The 22948-nt window shown below is 45.0% G+C and overlaps 1 protein-coding gene across 1 annotated transcript in view; it reads right to left on the bottom strand.

The window, feature by feature from the left end:
* The window catches only part of DENND1A (DENN domain containing 1A), a 1966771-nt gene that overhangs the window by 28481 nt on the left and 1915342 nt on the right, over nt 1-22948 (bottom strand). The window contains 1 exon segment of the mRNA XM_053695696.1: nt 7864-8116. Coding sequence (XP_053551671.1) covers nt 7864-8116 — 253 coding nt within the window.

The following is a 22948-nucleotide window of genomic DNA, read 5'->3' as shown; positions in this document are numbered from 1 at the left end:
CTGACAGAGCTAAGGTGGGATTTCTCATCTTGTTACTCTCTGACACAGATCATGCCTGGGCTAATCCCTTGTGGGAGACTAATAAACCTGTGATTTCAAATTACCCTGAATTTGTGGCCTCCTTTCGAAGGGTATTTGATATTCCGGCTCGCTCCTCCTCTGCTGCTAAACGACTCATGTCCATTCAGCAAGGTACAAGATCTGTTGCTCAGTATGCAATTGACTTCCGTACGCTTGCCGCAGAGGTAGGTTGGAACAATGAAGCCCTTGTTGCCGCCTTCTTTCATGGGCTCTCTGATGTGATTAAAGACGAAGTTGCTGCCAGAGATTTACCAGAGGATCTCGAGGCATTGGTGTCTTTTTTGATCCTAATTGACATCAGACTCAGAGAGAGGCCCTCTTTCAAGGAGCGCTTGCGGAAGCCTCCTGTTCCGTTGTCTCCTACGTGTTCGTTCCCACCCATGCCTCCCTCTCCTCCTATGCCTCCTGGTCCCGAGTCACCAGGTACTTCTGAGCCGATGCAGCTGGGATTCACGCGTCTCTCCACAGCGGAGAGGGCCTTTAGGAAGAGGGAGGGGATCTGCCTCTATTGTGGGTTACAGGGCCACCTTTTGAAGTCTTGTCCTACACGGCCGGGAAACGCTCACACCTAAGGTCCTGTCGGGGGCAGACCTTGGGTGGTTTATCCTTGTCCCCGGAACCGCTTAAAGAGAAACCTTTGGTCACGGTTGTCCTTTCCTGGGTGGACTCCTCCATAGTCACTCAGGCTCTTGTTGACTCTGGTCCTGCTGGCTATTTCATTGACAGTGCTTTTGTATCAAAGCACTCCATTCCTGTTATGCCTCGGTCCGTTCCGCTTGCTATTGAGGCCATTGATGGCAGGCGCCTTCAGCCCGCACTCGTTAGTCACGAAACTACTCCGTTGTCCATGGCTGTTGGGGCTCTCCATTTTGAAACCCTCCAGTTCCAGGTGATAAACTCTCCGCATTTTCCAGTTGTTCTGGGTTATCCATGGCTCCAAAAGCACAATCCTAGTCTTGACTGGCGCAGGTCCGAAATTTTGTTGTGGTCACGGCTATGTATTTCCACTTGTCCTCGGAAACCAGTTAAAGTCTTGTGCACTTCTTCGGTATCTCAATTGCCAGAGGAGTACCGAGAGTTCCGAGACGTGTTTGACAAGGTGCCTGCTGGTACGTTGCCTCCTCACCAGTCTTACGATTGTGCCATAGACCTGCAAACCGGAGCCATTCCTCCTCAGGGCCGGGTGTACCCTCTGTCTGTTGCAGAGAATTGTGCTATGGAGGAGTATGTTGCTGATGCTATGTCACGGGGGATCATCCACAAATCCTGCTCTCCTGCAGGGGCTGGCTTCTTCTTTGTGAAGAAAAAGGGTGGCGCGTTAAGACCATGTATCGATTATAGGGGTCTTAATCGTCTTACCATTAAGAATGCTTACCCTATTCCGCTCATTACGGAACACTTTGACCGCCTCAAGGGAGCTACGGTCTTTACTAAACTTGATTTGAGAGGAGCGTACAATCTCGTTAGGATTAAGGAGGGTCACGAATGGAAAAGAGCATTTAACACCAGGAGCGGGCATTATGAGTATCTTGCAATGCCCTTTGGCCTATGTAATGCTCCTGCTGTTTTTCAGGAATTTATTAATGTCGTCCTATGAGATATGTTGCAACAGTGTGTTGTGGTTTACGTAGACGACATCCTCATACACTCACCCACACTTGAGGCTCATCGTTCTGATGTTACACGGGTTCTTCAGAGACTACGTGAGAACGGCCAGTTTTGAAAACTTGAGAAATGTGAGTTCCACCAGACTCAAGTAACCTTCCTAGGTTATGTTATCTCCGTTGCAGGGTTTTCCATGGATCCTGACAAGTTATCTGCAGTTCTGCAGTGGCCTCGCCCAGTTGGTCTTCGGTCTATTCAACGTTTTTTGGGGTTCGCCAATTACTATAGAAAGTTTATTTAAAACTTTTCTTCCTTGGTCAAATCTATCACAGACATGACCCGTAAAGAGAATGATCCACTCCATTGGTCACCTACTGCTGTTGAGGCCTTTGATAGTCTTAAGACTGCCTTTGCTGCCGCTCCAGTTTTAGCTCATCCTAACCCTGTCCTGCCTTTCGTTCTTGAGGTCGATGCATCTGAGACTGGAGTAGGTGCCCTCTTGTCTCAACGTCCTATGCCTGACGGTTCCTTGCATTCGTGTGGTTTCTTCTCTAAGAAATTGTCTCCAGTGGAGTGCAATTATGAAATTGGCGACAGGGAATTACTGGCCATAGTTCTGGCACTCAAGGAATGGAGGCATCTTCTCGAGGGTACTAGCGTGCCAGTGCTCATTCTTACTGACCACAAGAATTTAACTTATCTATCTGAAGCAAAACGTTTGTCGCCCCGACAGGCTAGATGGGCGCTATTTTTGTCTCGATTTAATTATGTGGTTTCCTACCTGCCTGGTAGTAAGAATGTTAAGGCTGATGCCCTCTCTCGACAATTTTCTCCTCTGTCCAAGGAGGAGTCTGTACCTACTCCTGTTATACCTCCTGACCATATTTTGGCTACCATACGTACTAATTTGACTTCTCCCTTGGGGGAGGAGATCCTGGCTGCACAAACCAATGCACCACCTGAGAAACCTAGTGGTAAGTGTTTTGTTCCTGAGAATCTTCGAACAAAACTTTTGCACACTTACCATTATCCTAAAGCCGCAGGTCACCCAGGCAAGAACCAAATGATTTGGTCTGTCACTCGACAATTCTGGTGGCCAGGTCTTCGTTCTGATGTCGCTGCGTATGTTGCCTCCTGCTCAGTTTGTGCACAGAATAAGACTCCTCAACGTCTTCCTGTGGGTCTTCTTCAACCTATTGCTAATGGTGAGCGTCCTTGGACACATCTTTCCATGGACTTCATTGTCGAGCTCCCTGTTTCCAATGGCAATACTGTTATCCTTATGGTGGTTGACCGTTTTTTTAATGAAGCTGCCTACCGCTCAGGAGCTTGCTTCAATTTTTGCTCGGGAGGTCTTCCGTTTACATGGGTTACCCAAGGAGATAGTGTCGGACCGGGGTAGCCAGTTTGTTTCCAGATTTTGGCGTTCCTTTTGTGCTCAAATGGGGATCCAGCTTTCCTTCTCCTCAGCATATCACCCTCAATCCAATGGGGCTGTGGAACGGTCTAATCAAGCTCTTGAACAGTTCCTCCGTTGCTATGTCTCAGATCACCACAATAATTGGTCTGAACTGTTACCTTGGGCAGAGTTTGCTCGTAATAGTGCTATTAATGCTTCCTCCAAGTTATCCCCGTTCATGGCGAATTATGGGTTTCAACCATCCTTGTTGCCCGATTCATTCATGTCTCAGGGTATTCCAGCTTTGGAGGAGCATCTCCGGCAACTCCGTTCCACGTCGGTGCAGATTCAGGATTGCCTTCATCGTTCTATGCAGCGCCAAAAGTTGCTGATCGTAGGCGTCTGCCCGCACCTTCCTACCAGGTTGGTGAGAGAGTTCGGCTGTCCTCCCGCAACTTGAACCTTCGTGTGCCTTCCAATAAATTGGCTCCCCGTTATGTTGGTCCTTTTCGAATACTCCGACAGGTTAATCCTGTGGCCTACGCTCTTGAGCTTCCTCCTGCAATGCGCATCTCCAATGTTTTTCATGTCTCCCTCTTGAAACCATTGGTTTGTAATCGGTTTACCACTGTGTTGCCTTGTCCCCGTCCTATCTTTGTTGACAACCATGAGGAGTATGAGGTCAGTAGCATTATTGACTCTCGTATGTCCAGGGGCCGTGTACAGTATTTGGTTCACTGGAGGGGCTATGGTCCGGAGGAGCGTTCTTGGGTTCCCTCCTCTGATGTTCATGCTCCCGCCCTCCTCCGTGCCTTTCATGCCCGTTTCCCCAATAAGCCTTTTGTCCTCCCGCGGGGGAGGGGTCATTGAGGGGAGGGTACTGTCAGGGTTTTTCCCTGTTGTGTTTGCCATGTGCTGCTGGCAGCCATTTTACTCACCTCTCTTCCTGACTTGGTGCATTGTGGGGGATGCTGCTCACTTCCTGCAATTCCTTTTATGGCCAGACTGTTGTGCATCATCCATGTGAGACAGGATGCAGTCTCAGAATTGTGATATCATCATTTATTATTTAAAGGGCCTCTGTTCAGTATGCTTTGCCTTTGCGTTGTCTGAGACCTGTTTGTGAGAGTTCCTGTGTATTACCTGGCTGCCTGACGTCCTTCCTGGTTCCTGATCCCTGGCTTGTTCCTGACTCTGCTGTTCTCCTTGTTCCTGATTCCGACTTGTCTGACTATTCGCTTGGGCTCCTGACTTGACTTGTCTGACTACCAGCTCTGGTTTTGACTCCTGGCTTGTTATTTGACTTGTGGACATTTTATAATTTTTTGCTATTAATAAAGGTGTGATTATTTTTGCACTTCTCGTCTCAGTCTGATTCCTGGCACCCTGACAGATAGTTCACTTGGGTACAGGATGGGGCCCCCTCCCTTCGGTCACCCGGTACAGCAATCTCTTCTCTCATTCTATTCTTTCACCCTCTTACCCTCCGGGGTCAGTCCCTGCTTTCTCTCGATAGCTAGCTAGGGTTGGGTTGGTAATGGTGTCTTGGACAAACTGGGAGGTCGTGGTCCAAAGAAATGTCGACAGGGTCATGTCACGTTCAGGGGATCCTGTCCTTACCTTGGTCCCATCATCAAGTGCTAGCTCTGCCAGCCGCGCCTGCTGCCGGGTGGTCACGACACAAGTTTGAGGTACCCTCTATGGCTGAAAGGAGGAGGAGAGGTGGTCCAGGTCATTTCCAAGGAACAAATCAGCTGGTAATTCCCACATTAATCCAACCTCGACATCCCGGGCACCGGAACACCAGTCCAAGTAGATGCAGGTTGTCAGGATTCGCAGAATCTTGCCTCCTACTACCCGTACTGCGATGACCTGGCCGGTGTGTTCCTCTGCGGTAACCAGTCGAGGCTGTACCAAGGTGATAGTAGCACCGCTGTCTCGCAGCCCTTGGCTGGGCCGCCCGTTTGCCCTCACAGTCTCTCAGTGATGTTGCCGGTTATCCAAGGATGTCGCTTGAACGGGGTTGACCTCATGCAAGATTCCAAACTCTTCCTCGCCTTTGGGGCCCTCAGAGTCAACCGCCCAGGTATCTATGCAATAGGCTGCTACTCTGGGGGGACCAGTTGATGCGCGGTTCCAGTTAGACTGTGACACTTCTCGGGGGCACAATTATTCCGGGTGTGTCCCACTTGGTTGCAGCCATAACACCTTGGCCCCGTCTTCTTAACAGGAGGGGTAGGAGAGGGGCGGAAGGTCTGGGAAGTTTAAATCGGCCGTGTTACTGAAGTTATGGGACGGGGAACTGCGGGGTTGACCGGTCTCTGGAAGGAACAGATCTCCGGGCGATGAGTTAGTCATCCACATACTGTTCCGCCAGGACTGCTGCCTGATCCACTGTCAGCGGTTTACAATCTTTAACCCAGTCCCGAACTTCTGGGGGTGTTTTGTCGTAGAATTGCTCCAACAGGATTAGTTGGCCAGCCTCCGCCAAGGTGGTCGCCTGGCATCCTGCATACCAGGCATCCACAGATTGGGACATTTGATGAGACAGCTCTGTATAGGGTTGTCCCTCTTTTTTCCGAAGACGGCGGAACTTAAGCCAATGAGACTCAGTGGTAATGTTGTACCAGGCCAGTAATCTCTCTTTGACTGGGTCATAGTCTTTGCGGTCCCCCCGCGGGGATGGTTTCTAAGGCATCCATGGCTCAACCGGACAACAGCTGAGAAGAAGAGTTACTCAATCTCCCTCATCGATTCGCTGCAAGTCGCACTGGGTCTCAAAGACCTGTAGGAAGCGGTCGATCTCCTCCTGAACATCCTGGAAAGAGTGGAACACTGCATAGGGCAGTTTCTTTTGTCGTGTACTGTCCGTGGGTATCAGTTCCTGGTGACCCGTTGGACCCCCAGCATCTTGAAGCATGTCGTGTCGGAGAAAATTTAGGTGATCACCTCCTGAGGGGGTGCAGTATCGTACAGAGCCAATCGCCACTGGATGTCCCTTTGAATGTCGGTCAGTTCCGCACTTCTTACCTCTGACCCAAGGGTCTGCTCTCGGGCACTATCACCCTCCATCAGCTCTGCGATCAGCACGGCCTTGGATTTAGCACTGGTGGTCTGTCCTCGAGCAGGTCTTTCAGTGTAGTACGCTTTAGGTTGGTGTAGCGACTCTCCATCCACTGGAATCCCAGTGGTGGTTTAGATGCCTCAGATATAAGGAAGCAAATCCCACCGCTGCCACCAATGTGACGGACCTCTAAGTTACCCTGCCTGGGTATGTCCGGCTGTCCTGCTTCCCTAGTACTGGGACCACCAAAAATCAGAAAAATACCCCAATAATCAGACAAGACTGATTTTGGAGTATAACATGAAGAACACTTTATTGAAGAGTGTACAGATATTTTATACTCTTTAAGGGACAATCCCCCTTCAACTGGGTAATCACATCAAACAGAGGAACTCTGGGCACGTAGGCTCCCTTTGATGGCGAATAGGATTAGTGGTGCCTAAGAGTTTGGGGCAGGTTCTATTGATAGGAAATGAGTCATCTGGGTGGGGTCTAGAGGTGACCGAAGCTAGTTCCAGGGATACGGTTACATGTGATACAGATTCCTGCCCTGAAAGACATGAGTCTCAAAAAAACTCCTCCCCCGCAGCGTTCCTGATAATCCCATTGTCAGTAGAAAACATGTGGTTTACGAGTGAAAATGTTATTGGGCTTCCGTAACCGACATGTGTAAATAACCTGTCAAAAACAGTTCCAGGAGGCTGGTATTAGGGCTGTGCCTTAGCCGCTCAAACCACAACACTGCCTCAAGTACTCTCCCAGTATAAAAAGATGAAACCTCTGCAGTCCTTAGCCCTCAGTTCATCACACCTTCTATCTTGCTGCCTGTGACACCTGTGTACCAGCCTGGCATCCTTCCATATTGCTGCCTGTAACATCTGTGTACCAGCCTGGTATCCTTTTGTCTTGCTGCCTGTAACATCTGTGTACCAGACTGGTATCCTCCTGTCCCGCTGTGTGTAATTCCTGTGTGCCACCCTGGCATCCTTCTGTCTCACTACCAGTAACTCCTGTGTACCAGACTGGCATCCTTCTGTCTCGCTGCCAGTAACTCCTGTGTACCAGCCTTCTGTCTTTTTGCCTGTAACACCTGTGTACCAGTCTGGCATCCTCCTGTCTTGCTGCCTGTAACTCCTATGTGCCAGGTTGATATCATTCTGTCTCACTACCTGTGACTCCTGTGTACCAGCCTGGCATCCTTCTGCCTCACTGCCAGTAACTTGTGTAAGAACCTGGTTGGTATCCTTCTGTCTTCCTACCTGTGTACTAGCCTAGTGTCCCTTTGTCTCACTGTTCTTTGTCCCTGTCTCCTCTATACTAGATGTGGTTTTCTGCCTTATGCCTCTTTATCTGGCACTCATCTGCGTCCCTGCCTAATATTGCTTTGTTTTCCTACCCAATATTCCTTAGCTTCTTTGTCACCCATCTGTCTATATCTAGCATCCCTTTGTCTCACTGATATAATCAAATACAGCATCCTACCAGACACCCATTACCTTGCATGTCACCCATCTTTTACTGCCTTTGTTCCAAGAGGCCAATACCAGTCTGTCTTTCTGCCCAGCCTACATCTGTTGCATTGTTCATATGCTCCCTGTTTTGTTGTACATAACTCACCTGTAACTCAGACCTACCAGTGTATAAAAGGAACATATCACCTTCCTGCATAACCTATATTAACCTATGTCTAATCAGTGCTGCACATGGCCATTACCTGGTAATCAAATGTAAAATTGTCTTCATGGGCCTCTTTGGGTGTCCGCAGATCCTCTAGACTTTTGGCTTGGTTTAGTGGCTGCATCTGACCATCTGGTTCTAGGTTACTGAATATGTCCTCCAGAAGATCGATATGTGTGAGCTGTGTGTTTTGTGGCTCCTGTCCAATCTCTATATCACTCTGCTTGTCTGGACTGATCATCTCATCTCCATCAGCGTCTGATTCCTTTAGGGTCCGATACTGCTGAGGCCTGTGCAAATGAGATGTAAGGAAGTTTGGTTAGATCTTGAAAATTCTCCTATTTTATGTAAAAGGGCATGGTTATCAACACCTTCACAAAGGTACACGACATATACAGTGTGACACAGACACTAATTAAATAATGACTGATACAGGCTCTAATACCCAATGTGACACGGAAGCTCAGATATACTGATTGTCACATTGTGTATGCACACATATATGCCGGCTGTCACATACATAGTGTAGCTCAGACAATCACAGGTACTGACCAACACAATGTTTCACAGACATGTATATTGATTAATATGGACCAACACTGTGTGACACACTTGCTCACATAAACGGACTGATACAGACGTATATACTGACAGACTAACACACAAAGGGCCAGATTACGAGAGCACTATTTGGCGCTTTTGCTAAAGCACTAATTGCGCTAGAAGTAAACTTTTTGTGTGCGTCGGGTTGTGCTGGTATTACAAGTTGAAAGTAAAATGTTATCGCTCTCGCGCTAACCTGAAGCAGAACTTAAAATATCTCGTGCACAATAACCTATTCCCCTAAAGAAGTCAATAGAGCTACTCACGTGCAAACCCGATCCCATACTCATGTGTGCTAACCTAACATGAAAATATTAATAATTCACATTCCAGTGTTCTTCATATACAAGAATATGTTCTATTTATTCTATATATATATATCTTATGGTATTTTGTAACAATATAGATCTATACCGATATACATTAATATATACACATGATTATATATAAGTATAGATATATATATATATATATATATATACCGACATAAGTAGGAATATCTGTTTAGAAATATAAAGAACATATTCTGCTATGTGCAGAACATTGGAATGTGAAACACTCACATATACCAACTGACACAGACTGTCACATACACACTGTGACACAATCACATATACCAACTGACACAGACTGTCACATACACACTGTGACACAATCACATATACCAACTGACACAGACTGTCACATACACACTGTGACACAATCACATATACCAACTGACACAGACTGTCACATACACACTGTGACACAATCACATATACCAACTGACACAGACTGTCACATACACAGTGTGACACAGAAGCACACATATACCGACTGTCACATACACAGTGTGACACAGAAGCACACATATACTGACTGTCACATACACAGTGTGACACAGAAGCACACAAATACTGACTGTCACATACACACTGTGACACAATCACATATACCAACTGACACAGACTGTCACATACACACTGTGACACAATCACATATACCAAATGACACAGACTGTCACATACACACTGTGACACAATCACATATACCAACTGACACAGACTGTCACATACACACTGTGACACAATCACATATACCAACTGACACAGACTGTCACATACACACTGTGACACAATCACATATACCAACTGACACAGACTGTCACATACACACTGTGACACAATCACATATACCAACTGACACAGACTGTCACATACACACTGTGACACAATCACATATACCGACTGACACAGACTGTCACATACACACTGTGACACAATCACATATACCAACTGACACAGACTGTCACATACACACTGTGACACAATCACATATACCAACTGACACAGACTGTCACATACACACTGTGACACAATCACATATACCAACTGACACAGACTGTCACATACACACTGTGACACAATCACATATACCGACTGATACAGACTGTCACATACACACTGACACAATCACATATACCAACTGATACAGACTGTCACATACACACTGTGACACAATCACATATACCAACTGACACAGACTGTCACATACACACTGTGACACAATCACACATACCAACTGACACAGACTGTCACATACACACTGCGACACAATCACATATACCGACTGACACAGACTGTCACATACACACTGCGACACAATCAAATATACCGACTGACACAGACTCTCACATACACACTGACACAATCACATATACCAACTGACACAGACTGTCACATACACACTGTGACACAATCCCATATACCAACTGACACAGAATGTCACATACACACTGCGACACAATCACATTTACCAACTGACACAGACTGTCATATACACACTGCGACACAATCACATATACCGACTGACACAGACTGTCACATACACACTGTGACACAATCACATATACCAACTGACACAGACTGTCACATACACACTGTGACACAATTACATATACCGACTGACACAGACTGTCACATACACACTGCGACACAATCACATTTACCAACTGACACAGACTGTCACATACACACTGCGACACAATCACATATACCGACTGACACAGACTGTCACATACACACTGTGACACAATTACATATACCAACTGACACAGACTGTCACATACACACTGCGACACAATCACATATACCAACTGACACAGACTGTCACATACACACTGTGACACAATCACATATACCAACTGACACAGACTGTCACATACACACTGTGACACAATCACATATACCGACTGACACAGACTGTCACATACACACTGTGACACAATCACATATACTGACTGACACAGACTGTCAGATACACACTGTGACACAATCACATATACCGACTGACACAGACTGTCACATACACACTGTGACACAATCACATATACCAACTGACACAGACTGTCACATACACACTGTGACACAATCACATATACCAACTGACACAGACTGTCACATACACACTGTGACACAATCACATATACCAACTGACACAGACTGTCACATACACACTGTGACACAATCACATATACCAACTGACACAGACTGTCACATACACACTGTGACACAATCACATATACCAACTGACACAGACTGTCACATACACACTGTGACACAATTACATATACCAACTGACACAGACTGTCACATACACACTGTGACACAATCACATATACCAACTGACACAGACTGTCACATACACACTGTGACACAATTACATATACCAACTGACACAGACTGTCACATACAAACTGTGACACAATCACATATACCAACTGACACAGACTGTCACATACACACTGTGAAACACATATACCGACTGTCACATACACACTGTGACACAATCACATATACCAACTGACACAGACTGCCACATACACACTGTGACACAATCACATATACTGACTGACACAGACTGTCACATACACACTGTGAAACACATATACCAACATACACAGACTGTCACATACACACTGTGACACAATCACATATACCGACTGACACAGACTGTCACATACACACTGTGAAACACTCATATATACCGACTGACACAGACTGTCACATACACACTGTGACACAATCACATATACCGACTGGCACAGACTGTCACATACACACTGTGACACAATAGCATATACCGACTGGCACAGACTGTCACATACGCACTGTGACACAATCAAATATACCGACTGACACAGACTCTCACATACACACTGTGACACAATCACATATACCAACGGAAACAGACTGTCACATACACACTGTGACACAATCACATATACCAACTGACACAGACTGTCGCATACACACTGTGACACAATCACATATAATGACTGACACTGACTGTCACATGCGCACTGTGACACAATCACATATACCAACGGAAACAGACTGTCACATACACACTGTGACACAATCACATATACCAACTGACACAGACTGTCGCATACACACTGTGACACAATCACATATAATGACTGACACTGACTGTCACATACACACTGTGACACAATCACATATAATGACTGACACTGACTGTCACATGCGCACTGTGACACAATCACATATACCAACTGACACAGACTGTCACATACACACTGTGACACAATCACATATACCAACTGACACAGACTGTCGCATACACACTGTGACACAATCACATATAATGACTGACACTGACTGTCACATGCGCACTGTGACACAATCACATATACCAACTGACACAGACTGTCACATACGCACTGTGACACAATCAAATATACCGACTGACACAGACTCTCACATACACACTGTGACACAATCACATATACCAACTGACACAGACTGTCACATACACACTGCGACACAATCACATATACCAACTGACACAGACTGTCACATACACACTGCGACACAATCACATATACCAACTGACACAGACTGTCACATACACACTGTGACACAATCACATATACCAACTGACACAGACTGTCACATACACACTGTGACACAATCACATATACCAACTGACAAAGACTGTCACATACACACTGTGACACAATCAAATATACCAACTGACACAGACTGTCACATACACACTGTGACACAATCACATATACCAACTGACACAGACTGTCACATACACACTGTGAAACTCACATATACCGACTGATACAGACTGTCACATACACACTGTGACACAATCACATATACCAACTGACACAGACTGTCACATACACACTGTGACACAATCACATATACCAACTGACACAGACTGTCACATACACACTGTGACACAATCACATATACCAACTGACACAGACTGTCACATACACACTGTGACACAATCACATATACCAACTGACACAGACTGTCACATACAAACTGTGACACAATCACATATACCGACTGACACATACACACTGTGACACAGAAGCACACATATACCGGCTGTCACATACACACTGTGACACAGAAGCACACATATACCGGCTGTCACATACACAGTGTGACACAGAAGCTCACATATACCGACTGCACATACACAGTGTGACACAGAAGCACACATATACCGACTGTCGCATACACAGTGTGACACAGAAGCTCACATATTCCAGCTGTCACATACACAGTGTGACACAGAAGCACACATATACCGACTGTCACATACACAGTGTGACACAGAAGAACACATATACTGACTGTCACATACACAGTGTGACACAGAAGCACACATATACCGACTGTCACATACACAGTGTGACACAGAAGCACACATATACTGACTGTCACATACACAGTGTGACACAGAAGCACACATATACTGATTGTCACATACACAGTGTGACACAGAAGCACACATATACTGATTGTCACATACACAGTGTGACACAGAAGCACACATATACCGGCTGTCACATACACAGTGTGACACAGAAGCACACATATACTCATTGTCACATACACAGTGTGACACAGAAGCACACATATACTGACTGTCACATACACACTGTGACACAGAAGCACACATATACCGGCTGTCACATACACAGTGTGACACAGAATCACACATATACCGACTGTCACATACACAGTGTGACACAGAAGCACACATATACCGACTGTCACATACACAGTGTGACACAGAACCACACATATACTGACTGTCACATACACAGTGTGACACAGAAGCACACATATACTGATTGTCACATACACAGTGTGACACAGAAGCACACATATACTGATTGTCACATACACAGTGTGACACAGAAGCACACATATACCGGCTGTCACATACACAGTGTGACACAGAAGCACACATATACTCATTGTCACATACACAGTGTGACACAGAAGCACACATATACTGACTGTCACATACACACTGTGACACAGAAGCACACATATACCGGCTGTCACATACACAGTGTGACACAGAATCACACATATACCGACTGTCACATACACAGTGTGACACAGAAGCACACATATACCGACTGTCACATACACAGTGTGACACAGAACCACACATATACTGATTGTCACATACACAGTGTGACACAGAAGCACACATATACTGACTGTCACATACACACTGTGACACAGAAGCACACATATACCGGCTGTCACATACACAGTGTGACACAGAAGCACACATATACCGACTGTCACATACACAGTGTGACACAGAAGCACACATATACTGACTGTCACATACACACTGTGACACAGAAGCTCACATATACTGGCTGTCACATACACAGTGTGACACAGAAGCACACATATACCGACTGTCACATACACAGTGTGACACAGAAGCACACATATACCGACTGTCACATACACAGTGTTACACAGAAGCACACATATACTGACTGTCACATACACAGTGTTACACAGAAGCACACATATACTGATTGTCACATACACAGTGTGACACAGAAGCACACATATACCGGCTGTCACATACACAGTGTGACACAGAAGCACACATATACCGGCTGTCACATACACAGTGTGACACAGAAGCACACATATACTGATTGTCACATACACAGTGTGACACAGATGCACACATATACTGATTGTCACATGCACAGTGTGACACAGAAGCACACATATACTGACTGTTACATACACAGTGTGACACAGAAGCACACATATACCGACTGTCACATACACAGTGTGACACAGAAGCACACATATACTGACTGTCACATACACACTGTGACACAGAAGCACACATATACTGACTGTCACATACACAGTGTGACACAGAAGCACACATATACTGACTGTCACATACACAGTGTGACACAGAAGCACACATATACCGACTGTCACATACACAGTGTGACACAGAAGCACACATATACTGATTGTCACATACACAGTGTGACACAGAAGCACACATATACCGACTGTCACATACACAGTGTGACACAGAAGCACACATATACCGACTATCACATACACAGTGTGACACAGAAGCACACATATACTGACTGTCACATACACAGTGTGACACAGAAGCACACATATACTGACTGTCACATACACTGTGTGACACAGAAGCACACATATACTGACTGTCACATACACAGTGTGACATAGAAGCACACATATATACTGATTGTCACATACACAGTGTGACACAGAAGCTCACATATACTGATTGTCACATACACAGTGTGACACAGAAGCACACATATACTGACTGTCACATACACACTGTGACACAGAAGCACACATATACCGGCTGTCACATACACAGTGTGACACAGAAGCACACATATACCGACTGTCACATACACAGTGTGACACAGAAGCACACATATACTGACTGTCACATACACACTGTGACACAGAAGCACACATATACTGACTGTCACATACACAGTGTGACACAGAAGCACACATATACTGACTGTCACATACACAGTGTGACACAGAAGCACACATATACCGACTGTCACATACACAGTGTGACACAGAAGCACACATATACTGATTGTCACATACACAGTGTGACACAGAAGCACACATATACCGACTGTCACATACACAGTGTGACACAGAAGCACACATATACCGACTATCACATACACAGTGTGACACAGAAGCACACATATACTGACTGTCACATACACAGTGTGACACAGAAGCACACATATACTGACTGTCACATACACTGTGTGACACAGAAGCACACATATACTGACTGTCACATACACAGTGTGACATAGAAGCACACATATATACTGATTGTCACATACACAGTGTGACACAGAAGCTCACATATACTGATTGTCACATACACAGTGTGACACAGAAGCACACATATACCGGCTGTCACATACACAGTGTGACACAGAAGCACACATATACCGACTGTCACATACACAGTGTGACACAGAAGCTCACATATACCGGCTGTCACATACACAGTGTGACACAGAAGCACACATATATTGACTGTTACATACACAGTGTGACACAGAAGCACACATATACTGACTGTCACATACACAGTGTGACACAGAAGCACACATATACCGGCTGTCACATACACAGTGTGACACAGAAGCACACATATACTGACTGTTACATACACAGTGTGACACAGAAGCACACATATACTGACTGTCACATACACAGTGTGACACAGAAGCACACATATACTGACTGTCACATACACAGTGTGACACAGAAGCACACATATACCGGCTGTCACATACACAGTGTGACACAGAAGCACACATATACTGACTGTCACATACACAGTGTGACACAGAAGCACACATATACCGACTGTCACATACACAGTGTGACACAGAAGCACACATATACCGACTGTCACATACACAGTGTGACACAGAAGCACACATATACTGATTGTCACATACACAGTGTGACACAGAAGCACACATATACCGACTGTCACAGACACAGTGTGACACAGAAGCACACATATACCGGCTGTCACATACACACTGTGACACAGAAGCTCACATATACCGGCTGTCACATACACAGTGTGACACAGAACCACACATATACTGGCTGTCACATACACACTCTGACACAGAAGCTCACATATACCGGCTGTCACATACACAGTGTGACACAGAAGCACACATATACTGACTGTCACATACACAGTGTGACACAGAAGCACACATATACTGATTGTCACATACACACTGTGACACAATCACATATACCAACGGAAACAGACTGTCACATACACACTGTGACACAATCACATATACCAACTGACACAGACTGTCGCATACACACTGTGACACAATCAAATATAATGACTGACACAGACTGTCACATACGCACTGTGACACAATCACATATACCAACTGACACAGACTGTCACATACGCACTGTGACGCAATCAAATATACCGACTGACACAGACTCTCACATACACACTGTGACACAATCACATATACCAACTGACACAGACTGTCACATACACACTGCGACACAATCACATATACCAACTGACACAGACTGTCACATACACACTGCGACACAATCACATATACCAACTGACACAGATTGTCACATACACACTGTGACACACTCACATATACCGACTGACACAGACTGTCACATACACACTGTGAAACACTCACATATACCAACTGACACAGACTGTCACATACACACTTTGACACAATCACATATACCAACTGACAAAGACTGTCACATACACACTGTGACACAATCACATATACCAACTGACACAGACTGTCACATACACACTGTGACACAATCACATATACCAACTGACACAGACTGTCACATACACACTGTGAAACTCACATATACCAACTGACACAGACTGTCACATACACACTGTGACACAATCACATATACCAACTGACACAGACTGTCACATACACACTGTGACACAATCACATATACCAACTGACACAGACTGTCACATACACACTGTGACACAATCACATATACCAACTGACACAGACTGTCACATACACACTGTGACACAATCACATATACCAACTGACACAGACTGTCACATACAAACTGTGACACAATCACATATACCGACTGACACATACACAGTGTGACACAGAAGCACACATATACTGACTGTCACATACACACTGTGACACAGAAGCACACATATACCGGCTGTCACATACACACTGTGACACAGAAGCACACATATACCGGCTGTCACATACACAGTGTGACACAGAAGCTCACATATACCGACTGCACATACACAGTGTGACACAGAAGCACACATATACCGGCTGTCACATACACAGTGTTACACAGAAGCACACATATACCGACTGTCGCATACACAGTGTGACACAGAAGCTCACATATTCCAGCTGTCACATACACAGTGTGACACAGAAGCACACATATACCGACTGTCACATACACAGTGTGACACAGAAGCACACATATACTGACTGTCACATACACAGTGTGACACAGAAGCACACATATACTGACTGTCACATACACAGTGTGACACAGAAGCACACATATACCGACTGTCACATACACAGTGTGACACAGAAGCACACATATACCGGCTGTCACATACACAGTGTGACACAGAAGCACACATATACTGACTGTTACATACACAGTGTGACACAGAAGCACACATATACCGACTGTCACATACACAGTGTGACACAGAAGCACACATATACTGACTGTCACATACACAGTGTGACACAGAAGCACACATATACTGACTGTTACATACACAGTGTGACACAGAAGCACACATATACTGACTGTTACATACACAGTGTGACACAGAAGCACACATATACTGATTGTCACATACACAGTGTGACACAGAAGCACACATACACTGACTGTCACATACACACTGTGACACAGAAGCACACATATACCGGCTGTCACATACACAGTGTGACAGAAGCACACATATACCGACTATCACATACACAGTGTGACACAGAAGCACACATATACTGGCTGTCAGATACACAGTGTGACACAGAAGCACACATATACTGACTGTCACATACACAGTGTGACACAGAAGCACACATATACCGACTGTCACATACACAGTGTTACACAGAAGCACACATATACTGACTGTCACATACACAGTGTTACACAGAAGCACACATATACTGATTGTCACATACACAGTGTGACACAAAAGCACACATATACCTGCTGTCACATACACAGTGTGACACAGAAGCACACATATACTGATTGTCACATACACAGTGTGACACAAAAGCACACATATACTGATTGTCACATACACAGTGTGACACAGAAGCACACATATACTGACTGTTACATACACAGTGTGACACAGAAGCACACATATACCGACTGTCACATACACAGTGTGACACAGAAGCACACATATACCGACTGTCACATACACACTGTGACACAGAAGCACACATATACTGATTGTCACATACACAGTGTGACACAGAAGCACACATATACTGACTGTCACATACACACTGTGACACAGAAGCACACATATACCGGCTGTCACATACACAGTGTGACACAGAATCACACATATACCGACTGTCACATACACAGTGTGACACAGAAGCACACATATACTGATTGTCACATACACAGTGTGGCACAGAAGCACACATATACCGACTGTCACATACACAGTGTGACACAGAAGCACACATATACTGACTGTCACATACACAGTGTGACACAGAAGCACACATATACTGATTGTCACATACACAGTGTGACACAGAAGCACACATATACTGACTGTCACATACACAGTGTGACACAGAAGCACACATATACCGGCTGTCACATACACAGTGTGACACAGAAGCACACATATACTGACTGTCACATACACAGTGTGACACAGAAGCACACATATACCGACTATCACATACACAGTGTGACACAGAAGCACACATATACTGACTGTCACATACACAGTGTGACACAGAAGCACACATATACCGGCTGTCACATACACAGTGTGACACAGAATCACACATATACTGATTGTCACATACACAGTGTGACACAGAAGCACACATATACTGACTGTCACATACACAGTGTGACACAGAAGCACACATATACTGACTGTCACATACACAGTGTGACACAGAAGCACACATATACTGATTGTCACATACACAGTATGACACAGAAGCACACATATACTGACTGTCACATACACACTGTGACACAGAAGCACACATATACCGACTGTCACATACACAGTGTGACACAGAAGCACACATATACCGACTGTCACATACACAGTGTGACACAGAAGCACACATATACTGATTGTCACATACACAGTGTGACACAGAAGCACACATATACTGACTGTTACATACACAGTGTGACACAGAAGCACACATATACCGACTGTCACATACACAGTGTGACACAGAACCACACATATACTGACTGTCACATACACAGTGTGACACAGAAGCACACATATACTGATTGTCACATACACAGTGTGACACAGAAGCACACATATACCGACTGTCACATACACAGTGTGACACAGAAGCACACATATACCGGCTGTCACATACACAGTGTGACACAGAAGCTCACATATTCCGACTGTCACATACACAGTGTGACACAGAAGCACACATATACCGGCTGTCACATACACAGTGTGACACAGAAGCTCACATATTCCGACTGTCACATACACAGTGTGACACAGAAGCACACATATACCGACTGTCACATACACAGTGTGACACAGAAGCACACATATACTGACTGTCACATACACACTGTGACACAGAAGCACACATATACTGACTGTCACATACACAGTGTGACACAGAAGCACACATATACCGACTGTCACATACACAGTGTGACACAGAAGCACACATATACCGGCTGTCACATACACAGTGTGACACAGAAGCACACATATACCGACTGTCACATACACAGTGTGACACAGAAGCACACATATACCGACTGTCACATACACAGTGTGACACAGAAGCACACATATACTGACTGTCACATACACAGTGTGACACAGAATCACACATATACTGACTGTCACATACACAGTGTGACACAGAAGCACACATATACTGACTGTCACATACACAGTGTGACACAGAAGCACACATATACCGACTGTCACATACACAGTGTGACACAGAAGCACACATATACTGACTGTCACATACACAGTGTGACACAGAAGCACACATATACCGACTGTCACATACACAGTGTGACACAGAAGCACACATATACCGGCTGTCACATACACAGTGTGACACAGAATCACACATATACCGACTGTCACATACACAGTGTGACACAGAAGCACACATATACTGACTGTCACATACACAGTGTGACACAGAAGCACACATATATACCGACTGTCACATACACAGTGTGACACAGAAGCACACATATACTGATTGTCACATACACAGTGTGACACAAAAGCACACATATACTGATTGTCACATACACAGTGTGACACAGAAGCACACATATACTGACTGTCACATACACAGTGTGACACAGAAGCACACATATACTGACTGTCACATACACAGTGTGACACAGAAGCACACATATACCGACTGTCACATACACAGTGTGACACAGAAGCACACATATACCGACTGTCACATACACACTGTGACACAGAAGCACACATATACTGATTGTCACATACACAGTGTGACACAGAAGCACACATATACTGACTGTCACATACACACTGTGACACAGAAGCACACATATACCGGCTGTCACATACACAGTGTGACACAGAATCACACATATACCGACTGTCACATACACAGTGTGACACAGAAGCACACATATACTGATTGTCACATACACAGTGTGGCACAGAAGCACACATATACCGACTGTCACATACACAGTGTGACACAGAAGCACACATATACTGACTGTCACATACACAGTGTGACACAGAAGCACACATATACTGATTGTCACATACACAGTGTGACACAGAAGCACACATATACTGACTGTCACATACACAGTGTGACACAGAAGCACACATATACCGGCTGTCACATACACAGTGTGACACAGAAGCACACATATACTGACTGTCACATACACAGTGTGACACAGAAGCACACATATACCGACTATCACATACACAGTGTGACACAGAAGCACACATATACTGACTGTCACATACACAGTGTGACACAGAAGCACACATATACCGGCTGTCACATACACAGTGTGACACAGAATCACACATATACTGATTGTCACATACACAGTGTGACACAGAAGCACACATATACTGACTGTCACATACACAGTGTGACACAGAAGCACACATATACTGACTGTCACATACACAGTGTGACACAGAAGCACACATATACTGATTGTCACATACACAGTATGACACAGAAGCACACATATACTGACTGTCACATACACACTGTGACACAGAAGCACACATATACCGACTGTCACATACACAGTGTGACACAGAAGCACACATATACCGACTGTCACATACACAGTGTGACACAGAAGCACACATATACTGATTGTCACATACACAGTGTGACACAGAAGCACACATATACTGACTGTTACATACACAGTGTGACACAGAAGCACACATATACTGACTGTCACATACACAGTGTGACACAGAACCACACATATACTGACTGTCACATACACAGTGTGACACAGAAGCACACATATACTGATTGTCACATACACAGTGTGACACAGAAGCACACATATACCGACTGTCACATACACAGTGTGACACAGAAGCACACATATACCGGCTGTCACATACACAGTGTGACACAGAAGCTCACATATTCCGACTGTCACATACACAGTGTGACACAGAAGCACACATATACCGGCTGTCACATACACAGTGTGACACAGAAGCTCACATATTCCGACTGTCACATACACAGTGTGACACAGAAGCACACATATACCGACTGTCACATACACAGTGTGACACAGAAGCACACATATACTGACTGTCACATACACACTGTGACACAGAAGCACACATATACTGACTGTCACATACACAGTGTGACACAGAAGCACACATATACCGACTGTCACATACACAGTGTGACACAGAAGCACACATATACCGGCTGTCACATACACAGTGTGACACAGAAGCACACATATACCGACTGTCACATACACAGTGTGACACAGAAGCACACATATACCGACTGTCACATACACAGTGTGACACAGAAGCACACATATATACTGATTGTCACATACACAGTGTGACACAGAATCACACATATACTGACTGTCACATACACAGTGTGACACAGAAGCACACATATACTGACTGTCACATACACAGTGTGACACAGAAGCACACATATACCGACTGTCACATACACAGTGTGACACAGAAGCACACATATACTGACTGTCACATACACAGTGTGACACAGAAGCACACATATACCGACTGTC

This window comes from Bombina bombina, chromosome 12, assembly GCF_027579735.1.
Source record: "Bombina bombina isolate aBomBom1 chromosome 12, aBomBom1.pri, whole genome shotgun sequence".
NCBI classification, from domain to species: Eukaryota; Metazoa; Chordata; class Amphibia; order Anura; family Bombinatoridae; genus Bombina; species Bombina bombina.
Note: the sequence above shows the minus strand (reverse complement) of the source record. Positions and strands in the feature narration are given on the sequence as shown.